This window comes from Peromyscus maniculatus, chromosome 2 (genome assembly GCF_049852395.1).
Source record: "Peromyscus maniculatus bairdii isolate BWxNUB_F1_BW_parent chromosome 2, HU_Pman_BW_mat_3.1, whole genome shotgun sequence".
NCBI classification, from domain to species: Eukaryota; Metazoa; Chordata; class Mammalia; order Rodentia; family Cricetidae; genus Peromyscus; species Peromyscus maniculatus.
The window spans coordinates 136068920-136092889 of record NC_134853.1 but is presented as its reverse complement, the minus strand read 5'-3'; the positions used below and the strand labels follow the sequence as shown (position 1 = coordinate 136092889).

The 23970-nt window shown below is 44.9% G+C and overlaps 1 protein-coding gene across 3 annotated transcripts in view; it reads right to left on the bottom strand.

The window, feature by feature from the left end:
- Positions 1-5875: 5875 nt before the first annotated feature.
- The window catches only part of Eif2b3 (eukaryotic translation initiation factor 2B subunit gamma), a 77336-nt gene continuing 59241 nt past the window's right edge, over positions 5876-23970 (bottom strand). For all 3 annotated transcript variants that reach the window (XM_042271682.2, XM_042271681.2, XM_042271680.2), the window contains exons 11-12: positions 10550-10653; positions 5876-6174 (exon numbers count right to left, since the gene is read on the bottom strand). In XM_042271682.2, the coding sequence (XP_042127616.1) occupies positions 6122-6174; positions 10550-10653 (157 nt within the window). In that variant the 3' untranslated portion in view covers positions 5876-6121. The remainder of the gene's footprint in view (positions 6175-10549; positions 10654-23970) is intronic.

The window sequence follows — 23970 nt, the reverse complement described above, 5'->3', positions numbered from 1 at the left end:
TGTAGACCAGGCTGGCCTCAAACTCACAGAAACCCACCCACCTCTGCCTCCCAAGTGCTGGGATTAAAGGCATGCAGCATCACCACAGACCTGCTTTTCTTTTTTTCTTTTCTTTTCTTCTTTTTTTTTAGGGTTCTTAGCCTGAGGGAAGCCTAGATATCACAGAGGAAATTACTGACCTGAGATATTCAGGGGTACTCAGGAAGTAGATGGGGAAGGGAGGAGGGGAGCAATCTAAACACAATTCAAGGTCTGATATCTTTGTTATTGTGGTTGAGACAGGGTCTCTGTAGCCCTAGATGGCCTGGAACTCATTATGTAGACTAGGTTGACCTCAAACTCAGAGATGCACCTGCCTTTGCTTCTTGAGTGCTGGGATTAAAGACTGGTCCAACATTTTTCCTTTTAAATCTTTTCTTTTTTAAACTTTTGATCTTTCTGGTCTACCTCCCAAGTGTTGGGATTACAGTGTATGCTACTACATGTGGTTTATGAAGTACTGGGGATTGAACCTAGGGCTTCCTACGTGATAGGTAAGTGCTCTATTAACTGATCTCCAACTCTAGTCCCTAACACAGGACTAAATGAGATAATGTACATTATTGAGAACAGTGCCTCAAGGTGGAACACACACACACACACACACACACCCCGTGTGGGAGAAAGTGAGCAATGTGGCTTCAGGGGAAATCGATATGACTCGGGACAGTTCTTTTTATGTATTTCTCCAGACTGCTCACCATAATTTTTGCTTGCTTCTGTTATCTGGGCCAGGCAGAGGCAATGACTGTGATATACAGGGAAACAGGGGTGGCCGATTAGAATTAGATGCCAAGTCTGCTATGTGTGCATCTTCCCATTAGGCAGCTCAGATCAATAGCAGCTACCAAGTCTGGCGCCAGAGGCTGCAACCAGAGAACAGCCCTCAACTTGAGCGTGGGGAAGAGACTTTTGGTACCAAAGAGGTGGCTCATCATTTTCCATGTGCCTCAGGTCTAGGCCAGGTCATTCTGGCCTTCAATACAATGCCCCTCTTTCCCTGAGGGTCAGCTCCATTACAGAGCTTTCTAGACCTTCTATCTGGGTGGTCCTTCCCACTGACACAGTTAACCACTGTTTAGTTTTTGTGTCTGCTGAGAAGGGGTCTTCCTAAGTTACCCAAGGCTGATCTGGAACTCCTGGATTCATAGGATCTTCCCACTTCAGCTTTTAAGTGCTGGTACTACAGGCACCCAACACACACTGGATTGTAAAGGTCTGGCTTCTGCACCTCCTTAAGGGTAGGGATGGCTGAAGTTAAACAGAAGGTGCTCCCTGCACATCTCATCTTGGGAAGAAACTTACAGGGCAATCTTGTCAGCAGGCAGGAAAAAAGTGTTGAGAGATGTTCCTGCAGGAGCAGCCCTGAAGTAAGTTTTCTGAATAGCAAGCTTGCAGAAGTGCCTTCTCTCTCTCTCTCTCTCTCTCTCTCTCTCTCTCTCTCTCTCTCTCTCTCTCTCTCTCTTTCTCTCTCTCTCTCTCTCTCATAGTGTCTATGTGGCTCTGCCTGTCCTGGAACTATGTAGACTAGGCTGGCCTTGAAGAGATCTACCTGCCTCTGCCACCTGAGTGCTGGGATTAAAGGTGTGCCCCACCAAGCCCGGCTTCAGATTTATTTTTTACGTTAGCACCTTCTCAGAGGCCTCCTTGAAAGTTGCTTTCACCCTCTCTTCCTTTATTTCCTTTTCAAACACCACTGGGAAAAGCAGGGCAGGCTCAGCACCCCCTCCTGGCTGGCAGGCCAGTAGACATTCAGTTGCTTGCTACATAGCAGACATAACCCATCTGCAGCCACCAAAGGGAAATAAAAATGGCTTCTGCCTACTGGTAGACAAACAGAGCACAGAGACTAACAGCAAAGCATCGTGGGCATCCAGGAGTTGCTAGGACAATGGCAAGTGTCCTGAGATGGAAGCTGCTCTCAGCTGGGATTCAAACTTGAGAATATTCCTCAGCTCCTATCCTTGGTGCAGGGCAGGGTGATGGCCCTGGGTCCCAGGAAGACAGAGGAGGGGTCTGGAACAGTTTAGGTAACCCCTCTCCGCTGCCATCTCACATTTCCGCCACATCTACCTAGCTTTACCCCTTTGTGGTCTGAGACTTCTGACTGTCTGGACTCCTATACTCTGTGGCCAGAGGCTCTAAGAAAAGGACTAGGGCTGGAGAGATGGCTCAGAGGTTAAGAGCACTGCCTGCTCTTCCAGAGGTCCTGAGTTCAATTCCCAGAAACCACATGGTGGCTCACAACCATCTGTAATGAGATCTGGTACCCTCTTCTGGCCTGTAGACATACATGCAGGCAGAACACTGTATACATAATAAATAAATCTTAAAAAAAAAAAAAAAAGGACTAAACCCGAAGACAGGAAGGGGCTTTAGAAAGCGCTCAATCTGCCGGGCAGTGGTGGTGCACACCTTTAATCCCAGCACTTGGGAGACAGAGGCAGTTGGATCTTTGTGAGTTTGAGGTCAGCCTGGTGTACAACGTGAGTTCCAGGACAGCCAGGGGAGTTAATACAGAGAAATCCTGTTTCAAAACAAAAACAAAAACAAAAGACACCCCCCCCCCCCCACACACACACACTAGAAAAGCACTCAATTTGGGAGCTGGAGCTGGCTCAGTGGCTAAGAGTGCTTGCTGCTCTTCCAGAAGACCCCAGAATAAGCACTTCGTGTAACTCTAGGTCCAGGGATCCTATATCCTCTTATGTTTCTGCAGGTACATTCACACACATACACAGACACAGAAATAAGTTAAAAGTTAAAATCTTTTTTTTTTTTTTTTTTGAGACAGGGTTTCTCTGTATAGTTTTGGTGCCTGACCTGGATCTCACTCAATAGACCAGGCTGGCCTCAAACTCACAGAGATCCGCCTGGCTCTGCCTCCCAAGTTCTGGAATTAAAGGCGTGCATCACCGCCGCCTGGTTAAAATATTTATTTTTAATGTGTGAAGCTTTATTTATCTTTTCATCACTTGTACATCCGGTGCCCAAGATTTTAGATCCTCTAGAACCGGCATTACAGACAGTTGTGAGTCACTTTGCAAGTGCTTGGAGTTGAACCTGGGTTCTTCAGAAGAACAGCCACCAGTACTCTCAAAAAGTGAGCAAACAATTGAATGTCCAGCCCCCCCCAACCCCCCCCCCCCAAAAAAAAAATTCACTCACTCTAACTCAGGTCAGGAGAGGCAGTGATCACGCTAGAGCCAAACACCATCACACAAGTCTTCTTCCACTCAGCCCAGGACACTGTTTCCAGTACTACTTAACCAACCTTTGTTATCGTTATCATCATCATCATCATCATCATCATCATCATCATCATCATCTATTGCTATTTTATTGTTTTTTTTGAGACTGGACCTCACTATGAAGACCAGTTTGGCTTTGAACTCAGAGATCAGCCTGAATTAAAGGTGTGCACCACCATGGTTGGACTTTTTTTAATTAAAAAAAAATTTTGGGGACAGGGTTTCATGCAGCCCAGGCTAGCCTCAAACTCCCTGTATAGCTGAGGATAACCATGATCTTCCTACTTCCTCCTCCTGAGTGCTGGGATTATGGGATTATGCCACCAACCTGGCAAAGAACCCACAAGTTTAATTCTAGTTCCCTAGGAACCATTTTGGATACTATCATACTTCTTCCTCTCTCTCCTTCACTCCCATGTGTTCAACCACTGCTAGACCACCGGGCTCCTGTCTGACGAAGGCAATCTTCCAGGAGCACGATCTTCAGCACTGGGAGGGATGGAGAGTCAGAGCTCCCAAGGCTGGTTGGAGGTGGGGCTTCCCCAGGGTAGGCACGCTCATCTATCAAGTTCAATGAGACCAGCGTACGATCAGGCAGGTTACTCAAGTGAACTTGAGAGCCTGGAAATTTTTGGAGCAATGTAGAAACCAGTATTTCAAACTACCCTTTATTATAATTACTGCCACCCACAGTGAGGACATCAAGAGAAACTTTTACTTTGATAATTCTAGGAGGTGAAATCTTACCCCAGGAGTCACTTTTATCTTCCACGAACACCTGGAGGTTGTAAAAGCAGTGCAGGGAGAGACAAGAGCAGTGTTCTTGTGTTTGGGAGCAGGAGTGCAAACTGGAAGGGATAGGACTCCAGGGGCTGTGAACAGAGAAACCTCACTCTCCAATGATCTGAAGCATGGGTGCCTATATAATTAAGACGAAAAGGACGCCGCTGGAGAAAAGTCAGGATGCCTTTCAAACTGTAACACTAGTTATTGGCTCTTCCTTGCCAGGCTAAGTGGGCATCACCAAGGGTGTGGTAGAAATGGAGTAGACTTGGCTCAGAACACCATTACAGATTATAGCTTTTGCCTCCATGAAAACTGTGGGGAAAGGCTAATCACTAGCCATGGCTAATCACTTACTTCAGCTTGCTTTAAAAGCCTCTAAGGCAGCGCTTCTCCACCTCTGGGTCTTGAACACTTGGGATCGGGTGGTTCTAATGACCGTTCCACAGGCGTCTCATATCAGATATTTACATTACAATTCATAACAGTAGCTAAGTTACAGTTACGAAGTAGCAATGGAATAATTACATGTTTTGGGGTCACCACAACATGAAGAACTGTGTTAAATTAGGGTTGCAGAGTTAGGAAAGTTAGAACCACTGCTCTAAGGGGTAAGAGTTGAGTTGGAGCCGGGCGGCGGCGCACGCCTTTAATGCCAGCACTCGGGAGGCAGAGCCAGGCAGATTTCTGTGAGTTCGAGGCCAGCCTGGTCTACAGAGTGAGATCCAAGACAGGTGCAAAGCTACATAGAGAAACCCTGTCTTGAAAAAAAAAAAAAAAGAGTTGAGATGGAGAAAAGGGGTAGAGACTCAGAGTGAAAGGCTGGGTGAGGGACAGGGTGGTGGCAGGTGCTAGATATCTGTACAGTAGCTACTAGAGCAGAAAATAGTGAGTCCTGGGCTACTATTCAGGGGTGGCACTGCCAGCTGCTGGGTGTAGTGCCGAGAAAGCCTGATTAGAGTCCGGACTTTTAGGTGGTGCTTTTAGATTGAAGATACTTAAAAAAAACTATTTATTGGGCCGAGTGGTGGTACACACCTTTAATCCCAGCACTTGGGAGGCAAAAGCAGGTGGCTCTCTGTGAGTTCGAGGCCAGCCTTGCTTATAAAGTGAGTTCCAGGACAGCCAGGGCTACACAGAGAAGCCCTGTCTCGAAGAAAAAAAAAAGACTATTTATTATTATATTTATTATTATTATTTGTGTGTGTGTGTGTGTGTGTGTGTGTGTTTGCGTGTGCTTTATGTGGGTTCCAGTGATTGACTTCAGGTTAACCAGGCTTGAGAGCCATGGACCTTTACTGGCTAACCCTTCTTGCTAGCCTTATTTTAGTTCTGGTCTCAAAAGTCACTTGAGGATTGCTTTTAACTCTTGATCCTCCTGCCTCCACCTCTTGAATGCTGGGGTTACAGGTTATATGTTTTACCATGCTCAGCCTCAGACTGAAGAGAGATACTTCACAGCCCAGGCTTGGTCGGCCAGTCAGAAATAATCTTCAGAGGGGCCACTAGACAGCTGCTTCCTGTCTGTGATCCCTGACACACAAAACCTAGCCCATCGTGTCTACTTCACTGTTGCTCTGAGTAGACTTCCTACGGAATCCACAAACACACACTGTTATACTGTACCCGGAACCCAGACGCCAGGAACCTGGGACTGTTTCAAACCTGCCTTTGGAAGTCTTTTTGTTTTGTTTTCACTGCAGGGCTAGAGCCTTGTGCATGTGAGGCAAGCACTTTACCACTGAGCTACACCTATAGCCTGGAAATTCTTCTTTATTGAACAATAAATACACAGCCAGGCAGTGGTGGCACATGCCTTTAATCCCAGCACTCAGGAGGCAGAGTCAGGTGGATCTCTGTGAGTTCGAGGCCAGCCTGGTCTACAGAGCGAGATCCAGGACAGGCACTAAAAAAAAAAAAAAAAAAGAAGAAGAAGAAGAAAAGAAAAAAGAAAGAAAGAAAGAAAAATAAATACAGAGTCAAACAGGTGGGCCAGCCAACATCTGTAGTTTTGGGGCCAAAAGGAAGGGGTCATTCTTGTTCAGGACTCAGATCTCCATGAGCTGGTCATTTCCCACAATCACCTCGTTCATTCGTTTAGCTACAGAAAACAAAAAGAGAGAAAAGGTTTTTATTGAACTGGCAGCAAAAGGTATCATTTCAAATCCAGCTGCTTCCAGAGAGGACAATGTTCCTTTCCAAAGGGCCTATGGGAGAGCACCTTCTTTTTTTTTTTTTTTTCAAAGCTTGCTCTTTTTTCTTTCTTTTCTTTTCTTTTTTCAAATTTATTTACTTTTATTTTATGTGCATTGCTTTGTCTGCATGTAAATCTGTGGGAGAGTGTCAGATCTTGGAGTTACAGACAGTTGTTTACTGCCATGTGGGTGCTGGGAGTTGAACCCAGGTCATTTGGGAAAGTAGTCAGTGCCCTTAACCGCTGAGCCATCTTTCCATTCCCTGGGAGAGCACCTTCTTACATAAGGATGGAACTGACTCTGTGCATCTGGCTTCGAGGAAACTTACAGAGCAAGATCATGGTGTGGTTAAAGCGCACCCAAGCAACACTATATACACTATGCTTTTGTTGTTGTTTTTGAGACAGGGTTTCTCTGTGTAGTCCTGGCTGTCTTGGAACTCACTCTGTAGGTCAGGCTGGCTCAAACTCAGAGATCCACCTGCCTCTGCTTCCTGAGTGCTGGGATTAACGGTGCTCACCACCACTGCCTGGCATATACTACCTTTTATTTTTTTATTTTTTATTTTTTTTTTTTTTGGTTTTTTCGAGACAGGGTTTCTCTGTGTAGCTTTGCGCCTTTCCTGGAACTCACTTGGTAGCCCAGGCTGGCCTCGAACTCACAGAGATCCGCCTGGCTCTGCCTCCCGAGTGCTGGGATTAAAGGCGTGCGCCACCACTGCCCGGCCATATACTACCTTTTAAAAATTGTTATTTATTTTATGAGTATGGATGTTTCGCCTGCTTGCATGTATATATGTATATATACCACATGCATGCATGGTGCCCACAGAGGTCAGTAGAGGTATCAGATCCCCTGGACTGGAGTTAGAGAGTTATGAACTACCATGTGGATGCTGGGAACCAAATTGTAGTCCTCTGGAAGGATAGCCAGTGTTATTAACCATTGCTGCCAACTCTTCAGCCTGTTTTTCTATAAATACATACCTATAATAAAATTTACAAATCAGACCCAGAGACTAACAACTAACAATAAAACATAATCAAAACAATATGAATTATAACAACATGTGAATTGTCTCTCTCGAAATAGCTTATCCTATGGGGTCCACTCCTATTCCTGTGATGCTGTGAGATGATGCAGTCCTTACATGATGAGATGGAGGACAGGGAAGTTCTGGGCCAGGACCAGGTCAAGACCTCAAGAGAGTGCACTTGCTAGACAAGGCTGAAGACCTACATAAGCCTGGTGACCTGAATTTGGTCCCTGGAACCCATGTAAAAAGCCAGATGTGGTGGCTGGCCTGTAATCTCAGCACTCCCACAGCAAGATGGGAGGGAGAAACAGGCTAATCAATTGGAAGCTTGCAGGCCAGCTAGCCCAGAGTACTTAGTATGGTAGAAACAAAAGAGACCCTGCCTCAGAAACACGGCAGTAGGAGATAACCAACTCCTGAAAGTTGTCCTTTGACCTCCACATGTGATCTGTGGCACACACCTTTACTCACACATACCTGAACACAAACAAACAAACAAACAGATCCTAAAAGGCAGGCTATATAGGAATATGATAACTGAGGGAAAACCAAGGTGACAGAAAGGATTACCACGTTAAAAATGAAAGACTGCCTGTTGAAATTATATGTCAAGACCTGACTTTACTAGGCCTACTTTCACGGTTACGTGACTCTTCACTATGATCAACAGAGAAGAGGTTCAAATCTTATCACGGACAGTAAGAAGAAACTCAGATGAAGCATGCAGTCAGTCTCTCTGGTTTTCACTGTTGACTGTGGCCTACCTTCTGCTTGAGCAGGAGCTCAAACCTGGCTGCCGGGATCTTTGTCAGAACCCTGAGAGTGCTTGGCTGGAGTGAGAAGAGTCAGATGTAACAAGGGCCCCTGGGCCAGGGCAGCAGTTCAATGCCAGATGCACAGTCTGTGTGGGCCCAGTGCTGCTGAGAAGGGCCAAGGGCTGCTCCCTAAGTAGTGCTAGAAAAGGGAGGCCGGTGTACGAGTCACCTTATCATTGTCGTTTATTTTAGAGACAGGGTCTCACCATGCTTCTCAGGCCGGCTGTCTCCCAAGGGCTGGGATTAAGGAGTGAGCCCCATGTCCGGCTCTCCCACCTTATATTTCAAGACAGCCTCTCACTGATCCTGCAGCTGCCCTGAGCTAGATTGACTAGCCAGCAAATGTGAGCATCTGCCCCCAGTGCAGGATTTTATATGGGTGCTGGGGATTTGAACCCAGGTTCAGTACTTGCACAGAGTACTGTATTCACTAAGCCATCTCTCTAGCCCCTCTAAGTAACAGGTTTCGAGTGCTATAATGATAGTTAGGAATTTATTTATTGTTTTATTTTGAGACAGTGTCTTACAAAGCTGATCTAGAATACATTAGTAGAGGAAAATGGCTCTGCATTCCTAATCTCCCTGGAGTTGCTTCCCAAGTGTGTGTGCTACCATGTTTGGCTAGACTTTATTCATTAAATTAAATTAATTTCTGAGTTATGAGTGTAGTGGGTAGCCATTCCAGCTTTGATCTGGAAGTTCCAACCCCCATTGAGGCTTCAGTAACTGTCACGCCTACAAGGCCGGGCTGAGAAGGACCCTGAAGACCCGAGATCCGGATGCACCACCTCTCTTGTTTCCTGGACCCTGGACACTGGAGGTAGACCGAGCAGAGTTCTCCAAAGAACACCGCCGGACTGCGCCTCACCTTTCCCACACCCTGTTACCTATCCCTTCACTTGTGAGTTACCCCACAAAATAAACCTCCCTTTTAACTACGTGGAGTGGCCTTAATAATTTCACCAATATATGAGTGTATGCCTGAATGTACGTATGTTCACTACATGTGAGCCTGGTAACCACAGAATTCAGAAGAGGCATCAGATCTCCTGGAACTCGAGTTACTGGAAGTTGTGAGCTGCCATGTGGGTGCTTGGCACTGAATATAGGTCCTCTGCAAAAATGGCAAGTGTTGCCAGGCAGTGGTAGTAGTGCAGGACTTTAATCCTAGCACTCCAGGAAGGGGCAGAGGCAGGCGGACTTCTGAGTTCAAAGCCAGTCTGGTCTACAGAACAAGTTCCAGGATGGCCAGGGCCACTTAGAGAAACCCTATCTCAAAGAGAGAGAGAGAGGAAACAAACAAACAAACAAACAAACAAACAAAAAACAAAAAACCCAAGTGTTAATTTGTAGAGCCCTTTCTCTAGCTTCCATTTTATTTTATCTTTGGAAACAGGATTTCACTATGTAGCCCTGGGTGGCTTAGCATTCACTATTTGGATCAGGCTGGCCTCAAACTCACAGAGATCTGCCTGCTCCCGCTGCCTGAGTGATAGAATTGAAGGCATGTATCAATCTCCAGATACTTGAAAATATATATTATTTTTTTTTTCAAACAGGCTATTTGCTATTGCTCTTGGCAGACCCTGTGGCTGAAAACACCACAAGTTTTGGTCACAGGACATGGAAAAATTAAGTCGTTACTGACCAGGAACCTTTCTCCCTGCTGGCTAGCTTTCATAGTACTAGAAGGTGCTATGTAGGCTGCTAGGAGAAAAAGCCATCAACAGTCTTAGTTAGCTGTGAGTCTTGTGAACTACAATCACTGCCAAGGTGCCTAGATAAGCACATGGGAGAAACAGTGGCCAGATGTTACGATTTCCACCAGTCTTCTCCAGGTTGTCCAGCACAGCTGAGCTAACAGCACAGCTCAGAGCCGCAGCTCTAAGCAGCCGAGAATGGTTATGCCCGCTACTCCTTTGCCAGGACAGAAATCTAGGGGACCACCTTCCTTACAAACTGGCTCAGGTCTCCTCCCTTGGAGTTCCTCCTGCTCTTGGCAGTTCTTTCTTTTCCATAATAAATTTATGTTTGCTCTGCTTAAAACAACACACACACACAAAACAAGTCAGATGAGTGGAGGCCACAGCACATTCCAGAGTTATGCTGTATTACTGGCTACCTCTGTCATACCCAAAAGCAAATATAGAGTATTGGTGTGAATTTGGACAATAGCCGTTATTATATTTTCAATTTTTCGATAGTATAGTTGCACATATAAGTAAACTTATTTGTAAACTATATTCCTAGAATAGGACTAAATTAAACTTCTAAAAATAATATATCAGCTACTCTCCAAAGATGACCCTAAGTTTATGTTTTCACCTGAAGTATAAATATGAGCCTATTTCTTACATCTTGCCCACTAAGCATCCTCTGTGTTAATGTGAGGAATGGCTTCCATGACTCTTAACTTGGGGTGTTGTTTACCTTTGGCTTCGATCCTCTGACCACTTCCAACCAAACAGTCCTTGATGTCTGCGCCCTTCTCAATCACCGCATTATTGCAGATGACGCTGCCATGGATGCTGCTTCTGTAACACAGGAGCCAACACAGTCGTCACATTGGAGTACCTAGGGCTTCATCCCCAACCGCTGTCCGGAAGCTCAGGCTCTTCCCTTGGCTGAGAACTGCTGGTCAGTCCTATGGGTGACTACATGTCTCAAGTTACTACTGGGTCACAGAATGGCATTAGAGAATTTCAGAGTGGGCCACATTCACAATTATCCTTTTCCAAGTCCTTATTTGATTTTCCCCATCTTCCTTTTTTTAAAAAAATGGGGACTGAATCTAGGGCTTTGTACATGTTGGACAAACCCTTTACCACTGAACTATGTGCACCCCCTTTTGAGACAGTGTCTTACACAGTCCAGGCTAGCCTTGAACTCACTATGTAGCCAAGAATGATATTGAACTCTTGATCCTCCTGCCTCTACCTACTAAGTGCTGGGATTATGGGTATATGTAAACACCCCAGCAATCAAGTTCTTTTTGCTTCTAAAATTTATTATTTATTATCTGTGTGTGGGTAGATGTAATGGGGGGCACACGTGTGTCACAGTGTGTATAGAGGTCAGAGGCTAGCTTTTGAGAGCTGGGTCTCTCTTTCTGCAATGTGGGTTCTGGGTATCAAACTTTGGTTAGGTTTTGTGGAATGTGCCTTTAATCACTAGCCATCTTGGGGCCCAAGTTCTTTTTATTTTGAGACAAGGTCTTGCTATGCATTCCAGGTTGGCCTGGAACTAATGATTTTTCTGCCCTAGACACCCAAATACTGGGATTATAGGCATATGCTGTCATACCTATCTTGACACACATATACATACGAATTTTCTTTTGAGACAGGGTCTCACTATGTAGCTCTGGCTGTCCTGGAACTTACTATGCAGACCAGGCTGGCTTCTACCTCACAAAGCTCTACTTGCCTCTGCTTATCAAGTACTGGGATTAAAGTGGTATGCTACTATGCCAGGCTCCTAGCTTGACTTTAATTTTCTAGGTACCCAGGATCTTGGGGTGTAATTTTCACTCAAATTCTCCTTGGTGGAGGGGTGGAATCTGAGGGTGGTCTGTAGACTCACCCATCAAGTCTTCTTATCTAGGATCACATGATAAATGTCATTGGGGCCCAGAAATTAAGGATTTTTTCTGGTTGGGCATTAATGCCAGCACTCAGGAGACAGAGGCAGGAGGCTCTCTGTGAGTTCAAGGTCAGTCTGGTCCACAGAGAGAATTCCAGGACAACCAAGGCTACACAGAGAAACCCTGGGGGGTCGGGGGAGATGATCAACTATGGAAAAAAATCGTCTCCTATAGCTCTTACCACAGACTCCAGTTATTCATTCAGAGATGGGAGGGGAAAGATGTGTATGTATACATTTTAATTATTTGTTTTCTTTGTTTTGTTTTCCCAAATGCTGGGATTAAAGGTATGTACCACCACTGCCCAGCTTCACTATTATTTTTTAAATTTTGTTTGGGAGGGGTTATATGGAGGTAAGAGGACAACTTGAGGGAGTCAGTTTTTTTCTTTTTTTTTTTTTTTGAGACAGGGTTTCTCTGTGTAGTTTTGGTGCCTGTCCTAAATCTTGTTCTGTAGACCAGGCTGGCCTCTAACTCACAGAGATCCGCCTGGCTCTGCCTCCCGAGTGCTGGGTCTCTCTCTCTCTCTCATACACATACTGCATGTTGTCAGTGTTGTGAATTGAACCCAGGACCTCATACATGGTAGACAAGCACTCTGCCACTGAAATACATCCCTAGCACAAAAATGGATATTTTAAAAACCAGCTTATCTCAAGCCAAGGACAATGGCTTGGGCCTGGTATCCCAGCTACTGAGGAGGCTAAACCAGGAAGACTACAAGTTCAGGGTCCTCTTCAGTATAGAGTGAGATCAAGCACTGTCTGCACAACTTAGTGAGACTCTGTATCAAAATAAAGAAAAGGGGGTGGTTTGGGCAGTATTACTTATAGAGCACTTGCTTAGCATATGGAAATCCCTGGGCTCAGTCCTTAGTACTGCCACCCACCCCAAATCAAACAAACAAAAAGCTCTATTTCAGAAAGACTGCTTTGTTCAAATGATGTTGCCCTTCACTCCACTCCACTAGAAGGCTGCTGTAGGCCCTAAACACACTCTCAAAAGCAGCAGCAGCTCTTGCTGTTTGATTGAATTTAGAACTACTTCTCTGTCTCCTGAAGACTGTGAGGAGGAGAACAGTCTTTAAGAAATTGTTATTATCATGTGTATGTGTGTATGTATAGTGCCATGGCAAGTTTTGAGAGTTGGTTCTTTTTTTTCACTGTGGGTCCAGGGATTGAACTCAGCCCCTCACGCTTGCACAGCAAGAGTTTTTACCTGCTGAGACATCTCACCAGCGGAAAAAGGTCTTTAAATTAAAAAAAAAAAAAAAAAAAATCTGAGACAGAGTCTCTCTACATAACCCTGGTTGTCCTGGAACTCACTATGTAGACCAGGTGGGCCGGAACTCAGAGATCCACTAAGTGCTGGCATTAAAGGTGTGCCCACCACACCTGGCAGAAAAAGGTCCTTTTGAAAACTATCACCAACACTCATTACAGATATATGCCAGGTACTACGCTACACACACACCATATATCACAGCAATGAATCTTTACTACTCTGCCCTGGGCAGGACCAGCGAGATGGTTCAGGGAGTAAAGGCCCTTGCTGTGCAGGCCTGAGGACGGGAGTTCAATCCCCAGAACCCATTTAAAGGTGAAAGGAGAGGGCTGGCTCCAGAAAGCTGTCCTCCGACTTCTGTACGCCATGATTCATATGCCTCCATCCAACCCCATCCCCACTATTCACACAGCACATACCATAATAAAAAAATATGTTGCTGGATGGTGGTGGCACATGCCTTTAATCCCAGCACTCCAGAGGCAGAGACAGGAGGATTTCTGTGAGTCTGAGGTCAGCCTGATCTACAGAGCAAGTTCCAGGAAAGCCAAGGGTGTTACACAGAGAAATTCTGTCTTGAAAAACAAAAAACAAAACAAAACAAAATTATGGGCAACACAAAAAAAAAAACAAGAACATCTTTTGTCTTGGCCTCCATCAGTTTTTTTTTTAGTAGGTCCAGGATGAGAACCTTATGTATTTAATTAGAGAAAACATTTCTAGGTGATTCTCTGAATACCATTTTTATCTGATATAAAAATAGCATCCAAATTTTATAGATGAAGTAACAGATTTAGGGAATTTAAACCATTTATTCTAAACCATGTAACTGCCAAACAACATATTCAAATCCAGTTCTGCCTGATACTAGAACCCATATTCTTTTCTTTTCTTTTCTTTTTTTTTTTTTTTTTTGAGATAGGGTTTCTCTTTGTAACAGCCTTGGCTGTTCTGGAACTTGCTTTGTAGGCCAGGTTGGCCTCATACTTACAGAGATCATCTGGCCTCTGTTTCCGGAGTGCTGGGATTAAAGGTGTGTGCCACCATTGCCTGGAGGTATCAACATGATTTAAACAGCACTATTCATGATGTTGAACTTTCAATGAGAATGGCCCACACCCATGAAGAAGTGCTGATGCCATAGGCAGGATGTTGGGCAGGATTCTGCTACTCAACAGTCAGTCCTTGGTATAGCTCAGAAGTCTAGGGATGCAGCTCATTCATGGAAGGTGTTAGAATTTTGACCTGGAACCAAAATCCAGAACCGTCTACAGACAATCAGCTGAGCATAAATGGGCACCCAAAGCACAAGGTGCTCTCTCAGCCTGCAGAGCTTTACTGTTCAGATGGCAGCCCAGAGTCAAACAGGAAACAGGCTATCTATGCTATCTCCATTCCTAGGGAAGGCTAAAGCCTATTCTAGGCTGAGCATCTCTGTGGGTGGTATGAATGGGACAAGTGTTAGTTTGCTTTTTGGCAGTCTCGGGATACATTCAGTGGGTGTTCTACAAGGTACAACCCAGAACTTTGCAACTTGTCCACACTGCACAGCCTTGCAGTCAACAGTTACCGTGGCTCCATATCCTTTGGGAAATTCCCTACAGAGGGTAGGTAATAAGGAAAGTGCAGAATGCCTTATATACACGGGTTCCAGAGACAAAACAAGTTTCCACTTAGCCAAAGCCAAGTCCAAGGTCTGAAGGTGGTAGTAATGTATGTTTCCTATCAGTGGTTAAGATGCTAAGAGCGGGGGCTGGAGCTAGGCAAGTGGTGGGCAGACAACAGTCAGTGGGGAGGTAGAGCCAGTGGGCAGACAAGAAACAGTCAGCGGAACACAAGAAGCTGCGGATGAGGATTCCTGGACATAGCTGTGGGGTTGACTGATTAGAACCTCAGTGATGTGGAGAGGTTGGAATGTTGCAGGTCTGGAGCCTAATTACAAGTTATTTTGGGCTATCTTTAGTTCTTGCCCACCACCGTGTTGAACCTAACATCCTGTGATTAACAGATAAAAACCTTTGGAATGCATTAACTTAACAAACCCGAGTTTCCAGCAAAGGGCTTAGGCAGCATCTAAAGCCAGTGCAGAGTTCTCCTGGTCTCGCTGTAACACATCTACCCAGTGTAGCCACTGACTATTGGAAACGTGTTTTGATTTATGCCTCTCTTTGTTCTGTTAGTTACTATAGAAAGTTCAGAATTGCAACCTCATTGGAATATGTTTATTTGGGGAGACCTAAATCTATGTTCCAGGGCCATGGCCTCTCATATTTGGCTCCAAAATAAGCCACAGCTTTATTCCTTTGAGTGAGAGCTGTTTCTTTTGTTGACAAGGCCATAATTAAAGACTACTAACTGGCTACACTGGAATCTGGATGTGGGTGGGAAGCATCCCCAGAAGGAAGTGGCTGGAATGACTGAGGTCAGATTTCCACAATGCCCACAGCCTGCTTTTCCTTTTCTTTAGCAGTTTTTTTTTTTTTTTTTTTTAAGATTATTTATTTATTATGTATACAGAAGAGGGTGCCAGATCTTATTACAGATGGTTGTGAGCCACCATGTGGGTGCTGGGAATTGAACTCAGGACCTCTGGAAGAGCAGTCAGTGCTCTTAACCTCTGAGCCATCTCTCCAGCCCCCTTCTTTAGCAGTTCTAAGCAGGGTCTTCAGGAGCCTGCTTTATCGACAGTCTTATCTAGTCTATGTGTAACTTGTGAGATCCATTGGTTTTCCGTGTAGAGCCTGTACTATGACTGGAAAAAGGAGGCTGACTGATCAATGGGAAGCTGGAGGCTCTATGAACACTGGGTAGGAAGCTTTTTTCTGACCGTTTGTCTCAACTGTTCTTCACTTTCACTGCAGATACCACAAACTGCCTTTATCCCAGTACTGGGGAGACAGAGATAAACAGATCTCTGCAAGTTCAAGGCCAGCTAGGACTACATAGTAAAACCCTATTTCAAAACAAAAATAAAAACTAAAACAAAAACCCACCAAAAAAATCAAAACCTCAAACCACCAAGGGCTGGGGTATGACCCAGTGCAGAGTGTGAGCCATGGGCTCCATCCTAGTACCACAATACACACATTATATATTTTATGTACGGTGTATTAATATATCTAATAATTCTTTTTCTTTTTCTTTTTCTTTTTTTTCTGGCCTCAAACTCATAGAGATCCACCTGCTTCTGCCTTCTAAGTGATGGGACTTAAGGTGTGTACCACGTCACCGGGAAGTTTCTTATTTTTTGAGACAGGGTCTCATACTGCAGTTCAGGCTGGCCTTGAACTCACTGTGTAGCCCAGGCTGGCTTTACACTTGAGGCAGTCCTCTTCCTCTGCCTCCGGAGTGCTGGGATTATAGACATGAACGACCACAATCAGCCCGTGAATGTTCCACCTCATCTCTACTACTGAACTACACCTTCAGCCCAAAGATCGGGGATTTTACTAGGAGTATATGTATTCATTTGCTAATGATACAGGGGATGGAGAGGCAGGAGGACTATGTCCACCTTTCTTAAGTTGCCAGTTCTCAGCAAGACTGTATTTTTCCTGTCTGAGCACCTAAAAGGTAAAAGAACTGGGCCCAGCACCAGAACCAGTTTCTGCCTCCTAATATTAGCTCTCAGCTTGGCACTAGGGACTGTGTTGTATTAATCCTCTTCAGTGCTCTTGAGAAGCCACTCAGTGATGGCTAAGATTAATGGAGACTTGGCCCTTAATTATTCTTGGTGGGCTCACTTTTTAAACAAAAATGCAGGCCCTGGGAAAGGATTATGCTTCTTTGGCCAGGTACACCACTCTGTACCATATTGTGTTATACCACATTAGGAAGAAGCCCTGATGGTGACACAAAGGTACCTCTAAATTCTCCATCCTTTCCTGGTTTTAAGTCTTTCTTCAGTGCTGGGATCTAGGGTGTGTGTGTGTGTGTGTGTGTGTGTGTGTGTGTGTGTGTGTGTGTGTGGAGACCCAGGACTTATGTAGTACAGGTTGGCCTCAAATTTGCTATGTAGTCAAGGGTAACCTTGTCTTGAGGTCCCAAGTGCTGGGATTACTGGTGTGTGCCACCATGCCTGGCTAGGACCAGAGAATAGTAAAGTAGTAGAATGCTTGCCTAACTTGAGCAGAGAGCTCTGAATTCAATTCACAGTACCAACACACACATACACAAGACTTCCTTTAGTTTATTCTAGGGAGGAAAAGAATACACATACAAACACACTCTTGTGTGTACATACACAATGTTTATACATCTGTGTGTGTGTGTGTGTGTGTGTGTGTGTGTGTGTGTGTGTGAAAGAGTGTACAGGTGAGCATGCACTTTTGGAGACCAGTGGTTGACTTCAGGTGTCTTCAGTTACTCCCTATCTTATTTACATTTATCTATTTAGTGTGTACCATGGTGGGTGTGTAGGTCAGAGGGGCTGGTTCTCTGCTTTACCATGCCATTTCTAGGGATCAAACTCAGGTTGCCAGGTTTGGCAGCAAGCACTTCTACATGCTGAGCCATCTTATCAGCCCTTACTTATTTTTTGAGACAGGATCTCTATTTGAACCTGGAGCTTACCAACTTTGCTAAACTAACCAACCAGTCAGCAAGCCCTAGGGATCCTTCCTGTCTCCATCTTCCCAGACTAGAATTTTAGGTGTGTACTGCCGTGACCAGCTTTTTAAAAGATGCATCTTATTTTTTTTTTTTTTTTTTTTTGGTTTTTCGAGACAGGGTTTCTCTGTGTAGCTTTGCGCCTTTCCTGGAACTCACTTGGTAGCCCAGGCTGGCCTCGAACTCACAGAGATCCGCCTGCCTCTGCCTCCCGAGTGCTGGGATTAAAGGCGTGCGCCACCACCGCCCGGCTAAGATGCATCTTATTTTTGTTTGTGTGTGTGTGCGCATGCATGTGCCCCACAAGTGAGAAGGTAGCTAAGGAGGCCAGAAGAGGGTGTCATATTCTCTGCAGCTGGAGTTACAGGTGGCTGTGAGCTACCTGACATGGAACCTGGATATGGGGCAGGGGATGTTAGTTGGCACAATGTTTTGGATTTGATCCCTGGCATCACATAAATCAGGTATGGTGGTTCATACCTGTAATCTCATACAAAAAGAAAAAAACAAAACAAAACAAAAACCCAAGCATTTTCTTTTCCTTCTTTTGGAGACAGAGATTCATGGATCTCAGCTAGGCCTTAAACATTTTTTTCTTGCCTATTTAGGGTTCTTTTCTTGAGACAGCATCTTATTACATACTGTCTTGGAACTCACTCTGTAGACCCGTCTGTTCTCAAATTCAGTCTCCCAAGTGCTAGGATTAAAGGTGTGTTCCACCTTCTTCCTTTTTGAAAGGTGGCTTTCTGGTCTTCTCTCAGTTCTGATGCTAGAGACTGAATGCAGGCTCTTGCATACACTGGGGAAGTATTGTACCACTGAGCTTCATGCCCAGCACTGCTGTGGTTTTGAAAGAGCCAAGAGGGGCTGTTTGTCAAATTAGCATAGGCTTCTGAGGTATTACAGAAACAGACAGGTTGTGCATCATGCACTTAATTTTAACAAGATTCATTTTCAACTGAGCGTGGCATTTTATGACTGTAATCCCAGCACTTGGGAGGTGAAGGCAAAAGGGTCAGGAGTTCATTTTTAGCTACAAAATTAGTTGTAGGTCAGCTTGGGCTATATAGGGAGACCTTGTCTATAACCAAACCAACAATGTAATATAAAGAGTTAGGAATGTCCTGAATAAGGGGGACTGGAAGCTGGGCCTGGTAGTACAGGCCTATAATTTAAGGCCTCCCTGGGCTACAGAGCCAGTCAAGGCAGCTCGGGCAACTTAGCCAGACGCTATAAAAAGTAAAATAAAAAGTAAAGTTCAGTGGCAGCACACGCCTTTGATCCCAGCACTCGGGAGGCAGAGGTAGACGGATCTATGTGAGTTCAAGGCCAGCCTGGTCTACAGGGCAAGTTCCAGGACAGCCAGGGGTACACAGAGAAACAATGTCTTGAAAAAAATAATTAAATAAAAGTAAAAAGAGAAGATAAGGGGCTAGAGAGATGACTCAGATGTTAAGAACTCATATTATTGCAGAGGACTTGAATTAGGTTTCCAACATCAAAACTGGATGGTTCAAAGCCACCTGTAACTCCAGCCCCAAGGGATCAGACATTCTACTGGACTTTTGCTATCGACAGCATTAAACAAAAACAAACCAGGTTAGAGATGGCTCGGCAACTAAGTGCATATGTTGCTCTTTTAGAGAACTGCAGTTTGATCCCCAGAACCCACACCAGGAGGCACACAACAGTTGTAACTCCAGCTTCAGGGAATATAATTCGGTGGATACCTATATTCAAGTGTAAGCGCGCACACGCACGCACGCACACACACACATACACACACACACACACACACACACACACACACACACACACACACACACACACACACACACCTCAAACCAAAACAAATAACCCAAAACAAAACAATAAGAACTGGGGCATGACGGTACATACTCTCGTAATGCTAGAATTTGGGAAGCACAAGCAGGGCATACGATTACATATTTGTAATGCTAGAATCCGGGAGGTAGAAGAATGATTATACATTAAGTTCAAGTTCAGCCTGGGCTATATCAGACTAGGCTCCAAGACAAACAAGAAAGGATACTGCTGTGTGGCAGAACCCTTGGCCTAGCAAGTGTAAGGCCCTGGGTTCAATCCCTATCACCACAAAAAAAAGCAGGTGGAATGGGGGGCAAGGATAGAAAAACAAGGATCCAGTGTGCGGGCCAGTCAGCTGAGTGTATCGTGAAGGCTATGTTCAAGGGAATAATTAGAACGAGAAACAGGAATAGCTTGTTTGGCTTTGAGGGCTAAACTTGGCTAACCATAGACAGCATAGAAAACCCAGTAAAACCCTGACTTTCAGCTTGCTTTACTGAAGATGGGATTAGAGACTGTTTGATGTCATCCACCTTATATTAAGAGGCAGTACAGATGTAGTTGAGGGGGACTAAACAGACAGACAACTAAAGCCTTGACAACTAAGGCTTGCTTTTTTAGAGATTTGTTATTTTATATATGAGGGCTCTATCTGCATGTACACCTGTATGCTAAAGAGTGTAGCATGAATCCTAAAGGGTCTTATTAATAAAATCAAACCTGAAGCCTGGTATTAGGGTGAATGCTGGAAGATCAGAGAAGCTGAACAAGCCACAGCCACCTCACTTCGCCAATTCTTCAGCTGATCCTGTTTCCTCAGACTAGAAGCCTCTCAGTCCTCATCCAGAATGAATCTCAGCTGAACTGCTTCTCAAAAGCCTGAAAGCTTACCCAGCTCTAGTTCCTGGTCCTCATGCCGTATATACCTTTCTGCCATCACTTCCTGGGATTAAAGGCTCTTGTTACCACACCTTTACCACACCTGGCTGTTTCCAGTGTGGCCTTGAATTCACAGAGATCCAGGCGAATCTCTGCCTCTGGAATGCTAGGATTAAAGGCATGTGTGCCACCATTTTCTGGCCTCTGTATCTAGTGGCTGTTCTGTTCTCGGACCCCAGATAAGTTTATTAGGGTGCACAGTATTTTTGGGAACACAATATCACCACAAAAGAGGGCATTAGATCCTATTATAGATGGTTGTGAGCCACCGTACCACTGCTGGGAATTGAACTCAGGACCTCTAGAGCTAGTGTCCTTAACCACTGAGCTATCTCTCTGGCCCTGACAATTAAGGTTTTTTTGTTTTTTTTTGTTTTGTTTTGTTTTGTTTTTCGAGACAGGGTTTCTCTGTAGCTTTGCGCCTTTCCTGGAACTCACTTGGTAGCCCAGGCTGGCCTCGAACTCACAGAGATCCGCCTGACTCTGCCTCCTGAGTGCTGGGATTAAAGGCGTGCGCCACCACTGCCTGGCGACAATTAAATTTTGACTAGACTTTTTGTTTATTTGTTTGTTTGTTTGGTGTGTGTGTGTGTGCCATTGATCCAGTCCCCTCTACCTTTTTTCCCTTCAATTTATTTGTGTTACATTTATGTGTATGAGTGTGGGCATGTTTGTGTAGAGGTCAGTGGACAGCATGGATGTCAGGCCTTGCCATCTATCTTCTTTTAGACAGGGTCTCCTGTGGTTCTTTGCGATGCCAGGCTAGCTGGCTTATGAGTCTCTGAGGATTTTTGTCTCTGTTTTGAATCTTGCTGAAGGAGCCCTGGGGTTGCAGACGAACATGGGCTATCATGTCGTATCCCCAGGATTCTGAGGTCCTAAACTTAGGTCCTCTAACTTGTACAGCAAGCTTTTACCCTCTGTGCCATCTGCCCAGCCCCTCACTAGACTTGATTCCTGACTACTGGCTGTCATAGAAAGTGGCAGAAAACGAGAGAAATAAGCAGGAATTTTCTCAGAACAGTCTTGCCTACACCTTCCCCAAGGTGGCCCTATTAGCATGTCTCAATCCCTGAGGACGTTGGGCAGGCAGCCAAGCCACTGTCCACCAGACCTTTGCAGCCCATAGCTGCTGGCAGAAACAAGCACATCCTGAGTATGAGAGGGTTCCTTCTAAATAAACTCATGCACCACTCTGACGTTCAGTCCAGACATACTAACAGAAGGGTAATCAAAACTCGTGTCTGAATTTTAATTACCCTTTTCTAGTTTATCATAGGTAATTAAAACTAAGTGACCCCAAAATAATGGGGAAAAGTTTGTATGGGACGAAAGAGATCTGATCTTATCATCAGATGCTAATTTGCAGAATCGGGTGATCTCTCATGGCCTTCCTGGTCATTAGTCCTGTGTGGTCCAATCCTATTTTTTTTTTTTTTTTTTCCGAGACAGGGTTTCTTTGTGTAGCTTTGCGCCTGTCCTGGAACTCGCTTTGGAGACCAGACTGGCCTTGAACTCACAGAGATCCACCTGGCTCTGCCTCCCGAGTGGTGGGATTAAAGGCGTGTGTCACCACCACCCGGCTCCTAATTTTTTTTTGAGACATGATCTCCCTTTTAGCTTAGACTAGTTCTGGACTTAATGATTCTCCTGCCTCAGCCTTCAAAGTGCTGAGACTACAGGCATGCAACATCTTGTTCCAATTCTTTTTTTTTTTTGAGACAGGCTCTTTGTAAACTTGGCTGGCCTGGAACTTGCTTTGCAGAGCAGGCTGGCCTCAAACTCACAGAGGTTGGCCTGCCTTACTGTCCTGTGGATGCTAGGATCAAACTGGGCCCTCTGGAAGAGTAACTAGTGCTCTTAACTGCCATTAGGCTCTGGGGATCAGACTTAGGTCCTCCTGCTCCGAGGACAAGCACTTTACTAAGGTTCATTCCTAAACCCATCAGTCACTCTGTCTGAACTGTCAAAGTAACTGTTTTCTCCAGGGTTTTGTTAAGAGTTAGGTGTGGCGGTACAGGACTATTTGGGCAACTGAAGGAAAGTTAAACCTAGGATTTGAGGCCAGCTGGCCCCAATTCAAGATAAACAAACATTCAACAAGCTCCCCACCCCACGTGTTCAGCCCAATGGATCGCTGTGCTCACCCCCCCCCCCCCCCATCTCATTCTTTGGACACAGTGTAGTCAGGCTGGTTTCTAACTATGGATCCTCCTGTCTCCACTTTTTTTTTTTTCAAATTTATTTTTATTTTATGTGCATTGGTGTTTTGTCTGCATGTATATCTGTGTGAGGGTGTCAGATCTTGGAGTTACAGACAGTTGTGAGCTGCCATGTAGGTGCTGGGAATTGAACTCAGGATCTCTGGAAGAGCAGCCAGCACTCTTAACCACTGAGCAACCTCTCCAGCCCCCTGTCTCTACTTTTTGAATGCTGAGAATTTACTACTATGATGAGCCAGCCCAGAGATTTAAAAAAAAATTTTTTTTTTTTTTAAATTTGCTTTTGCAACCTATGGTGGTGGCATACGCCTTTCATCCCATGACTCAGGGGACAGATGCAGGTGGATCTCTGGGAGTTCCAGGCCAGCCTGATCTACAGAGTGAGTTCCAGGAGGACGAGGACTACACAGAGAAACCCTGTCTCAAAAAACAACAACAAAAAAACCCCCCAAAAAACAAAAAACATAAGGGACAGAGTCTCTGGCTGGCCTAGAACTCATGACTACACTAGGCTGGTCCTAAACTCCCAGAGATCCGCCTGCCTCTGCCTCTTCTGGATCAAAGGTATGTGCTACCATGCTCACCTAGCAAAGCAGATTTTTGTTTTTTTAAAGACTTAAACTTATCATATATAACCCAGGCTAGCCTCAAATTTGAAATCATCTTGCCTCTGGCTCCTGAAGTCCTAGGATTATAGGAGTATGTTACTACATTGGTGAGGAACCACACTTTCATTTGCTTTAAATACAGTTTCAGCGAAAGGTTTATCTTTTGTTGTTTTGAGGCAGAGTCTCATGCATTCCAGGCTGGCCCTGAGTCCCTACATAGCTGAAGATGACTTTGAATTCCTGATCCTTCTGCTTCACACCCAATTTATGTGGTGCTAGGATTAAACCCAGGGGCCTTGTGCATTTATGCTAGACAAGCACTCAATCATCTATATCCCTAGTCCCAGATTTTGGACTTTTACTTTTAGGTTTTTATTTTTTATACATATGGATGTCTGTGTAAGCATGCACACATGTATGTGGGTGCCTACAGAGATCAGAGAAGAGCATTAGATCCTCTGAAGTTGGAGTTATGGGCAATTGTGAACTGCTAGATGTGGATGCTGAGAACCAAACTTGGGTCCTCTGGAAGGGCAATAAGTGCTCTTAACCACAGGGTCATCCCTTCGGACCCCAGCTCTGGGCTTTAAACACAGTTGGAAGTGTTAAAGATTATGGGGACAGTTCTGTCCTTTCACGCTCAGCCTTATTCCCTTGAACAAGGTCTTTCACTGAACCTGGAGTGCTGTTTCAGGTAGGCAAGCTGGCTCTAGCGTTCCC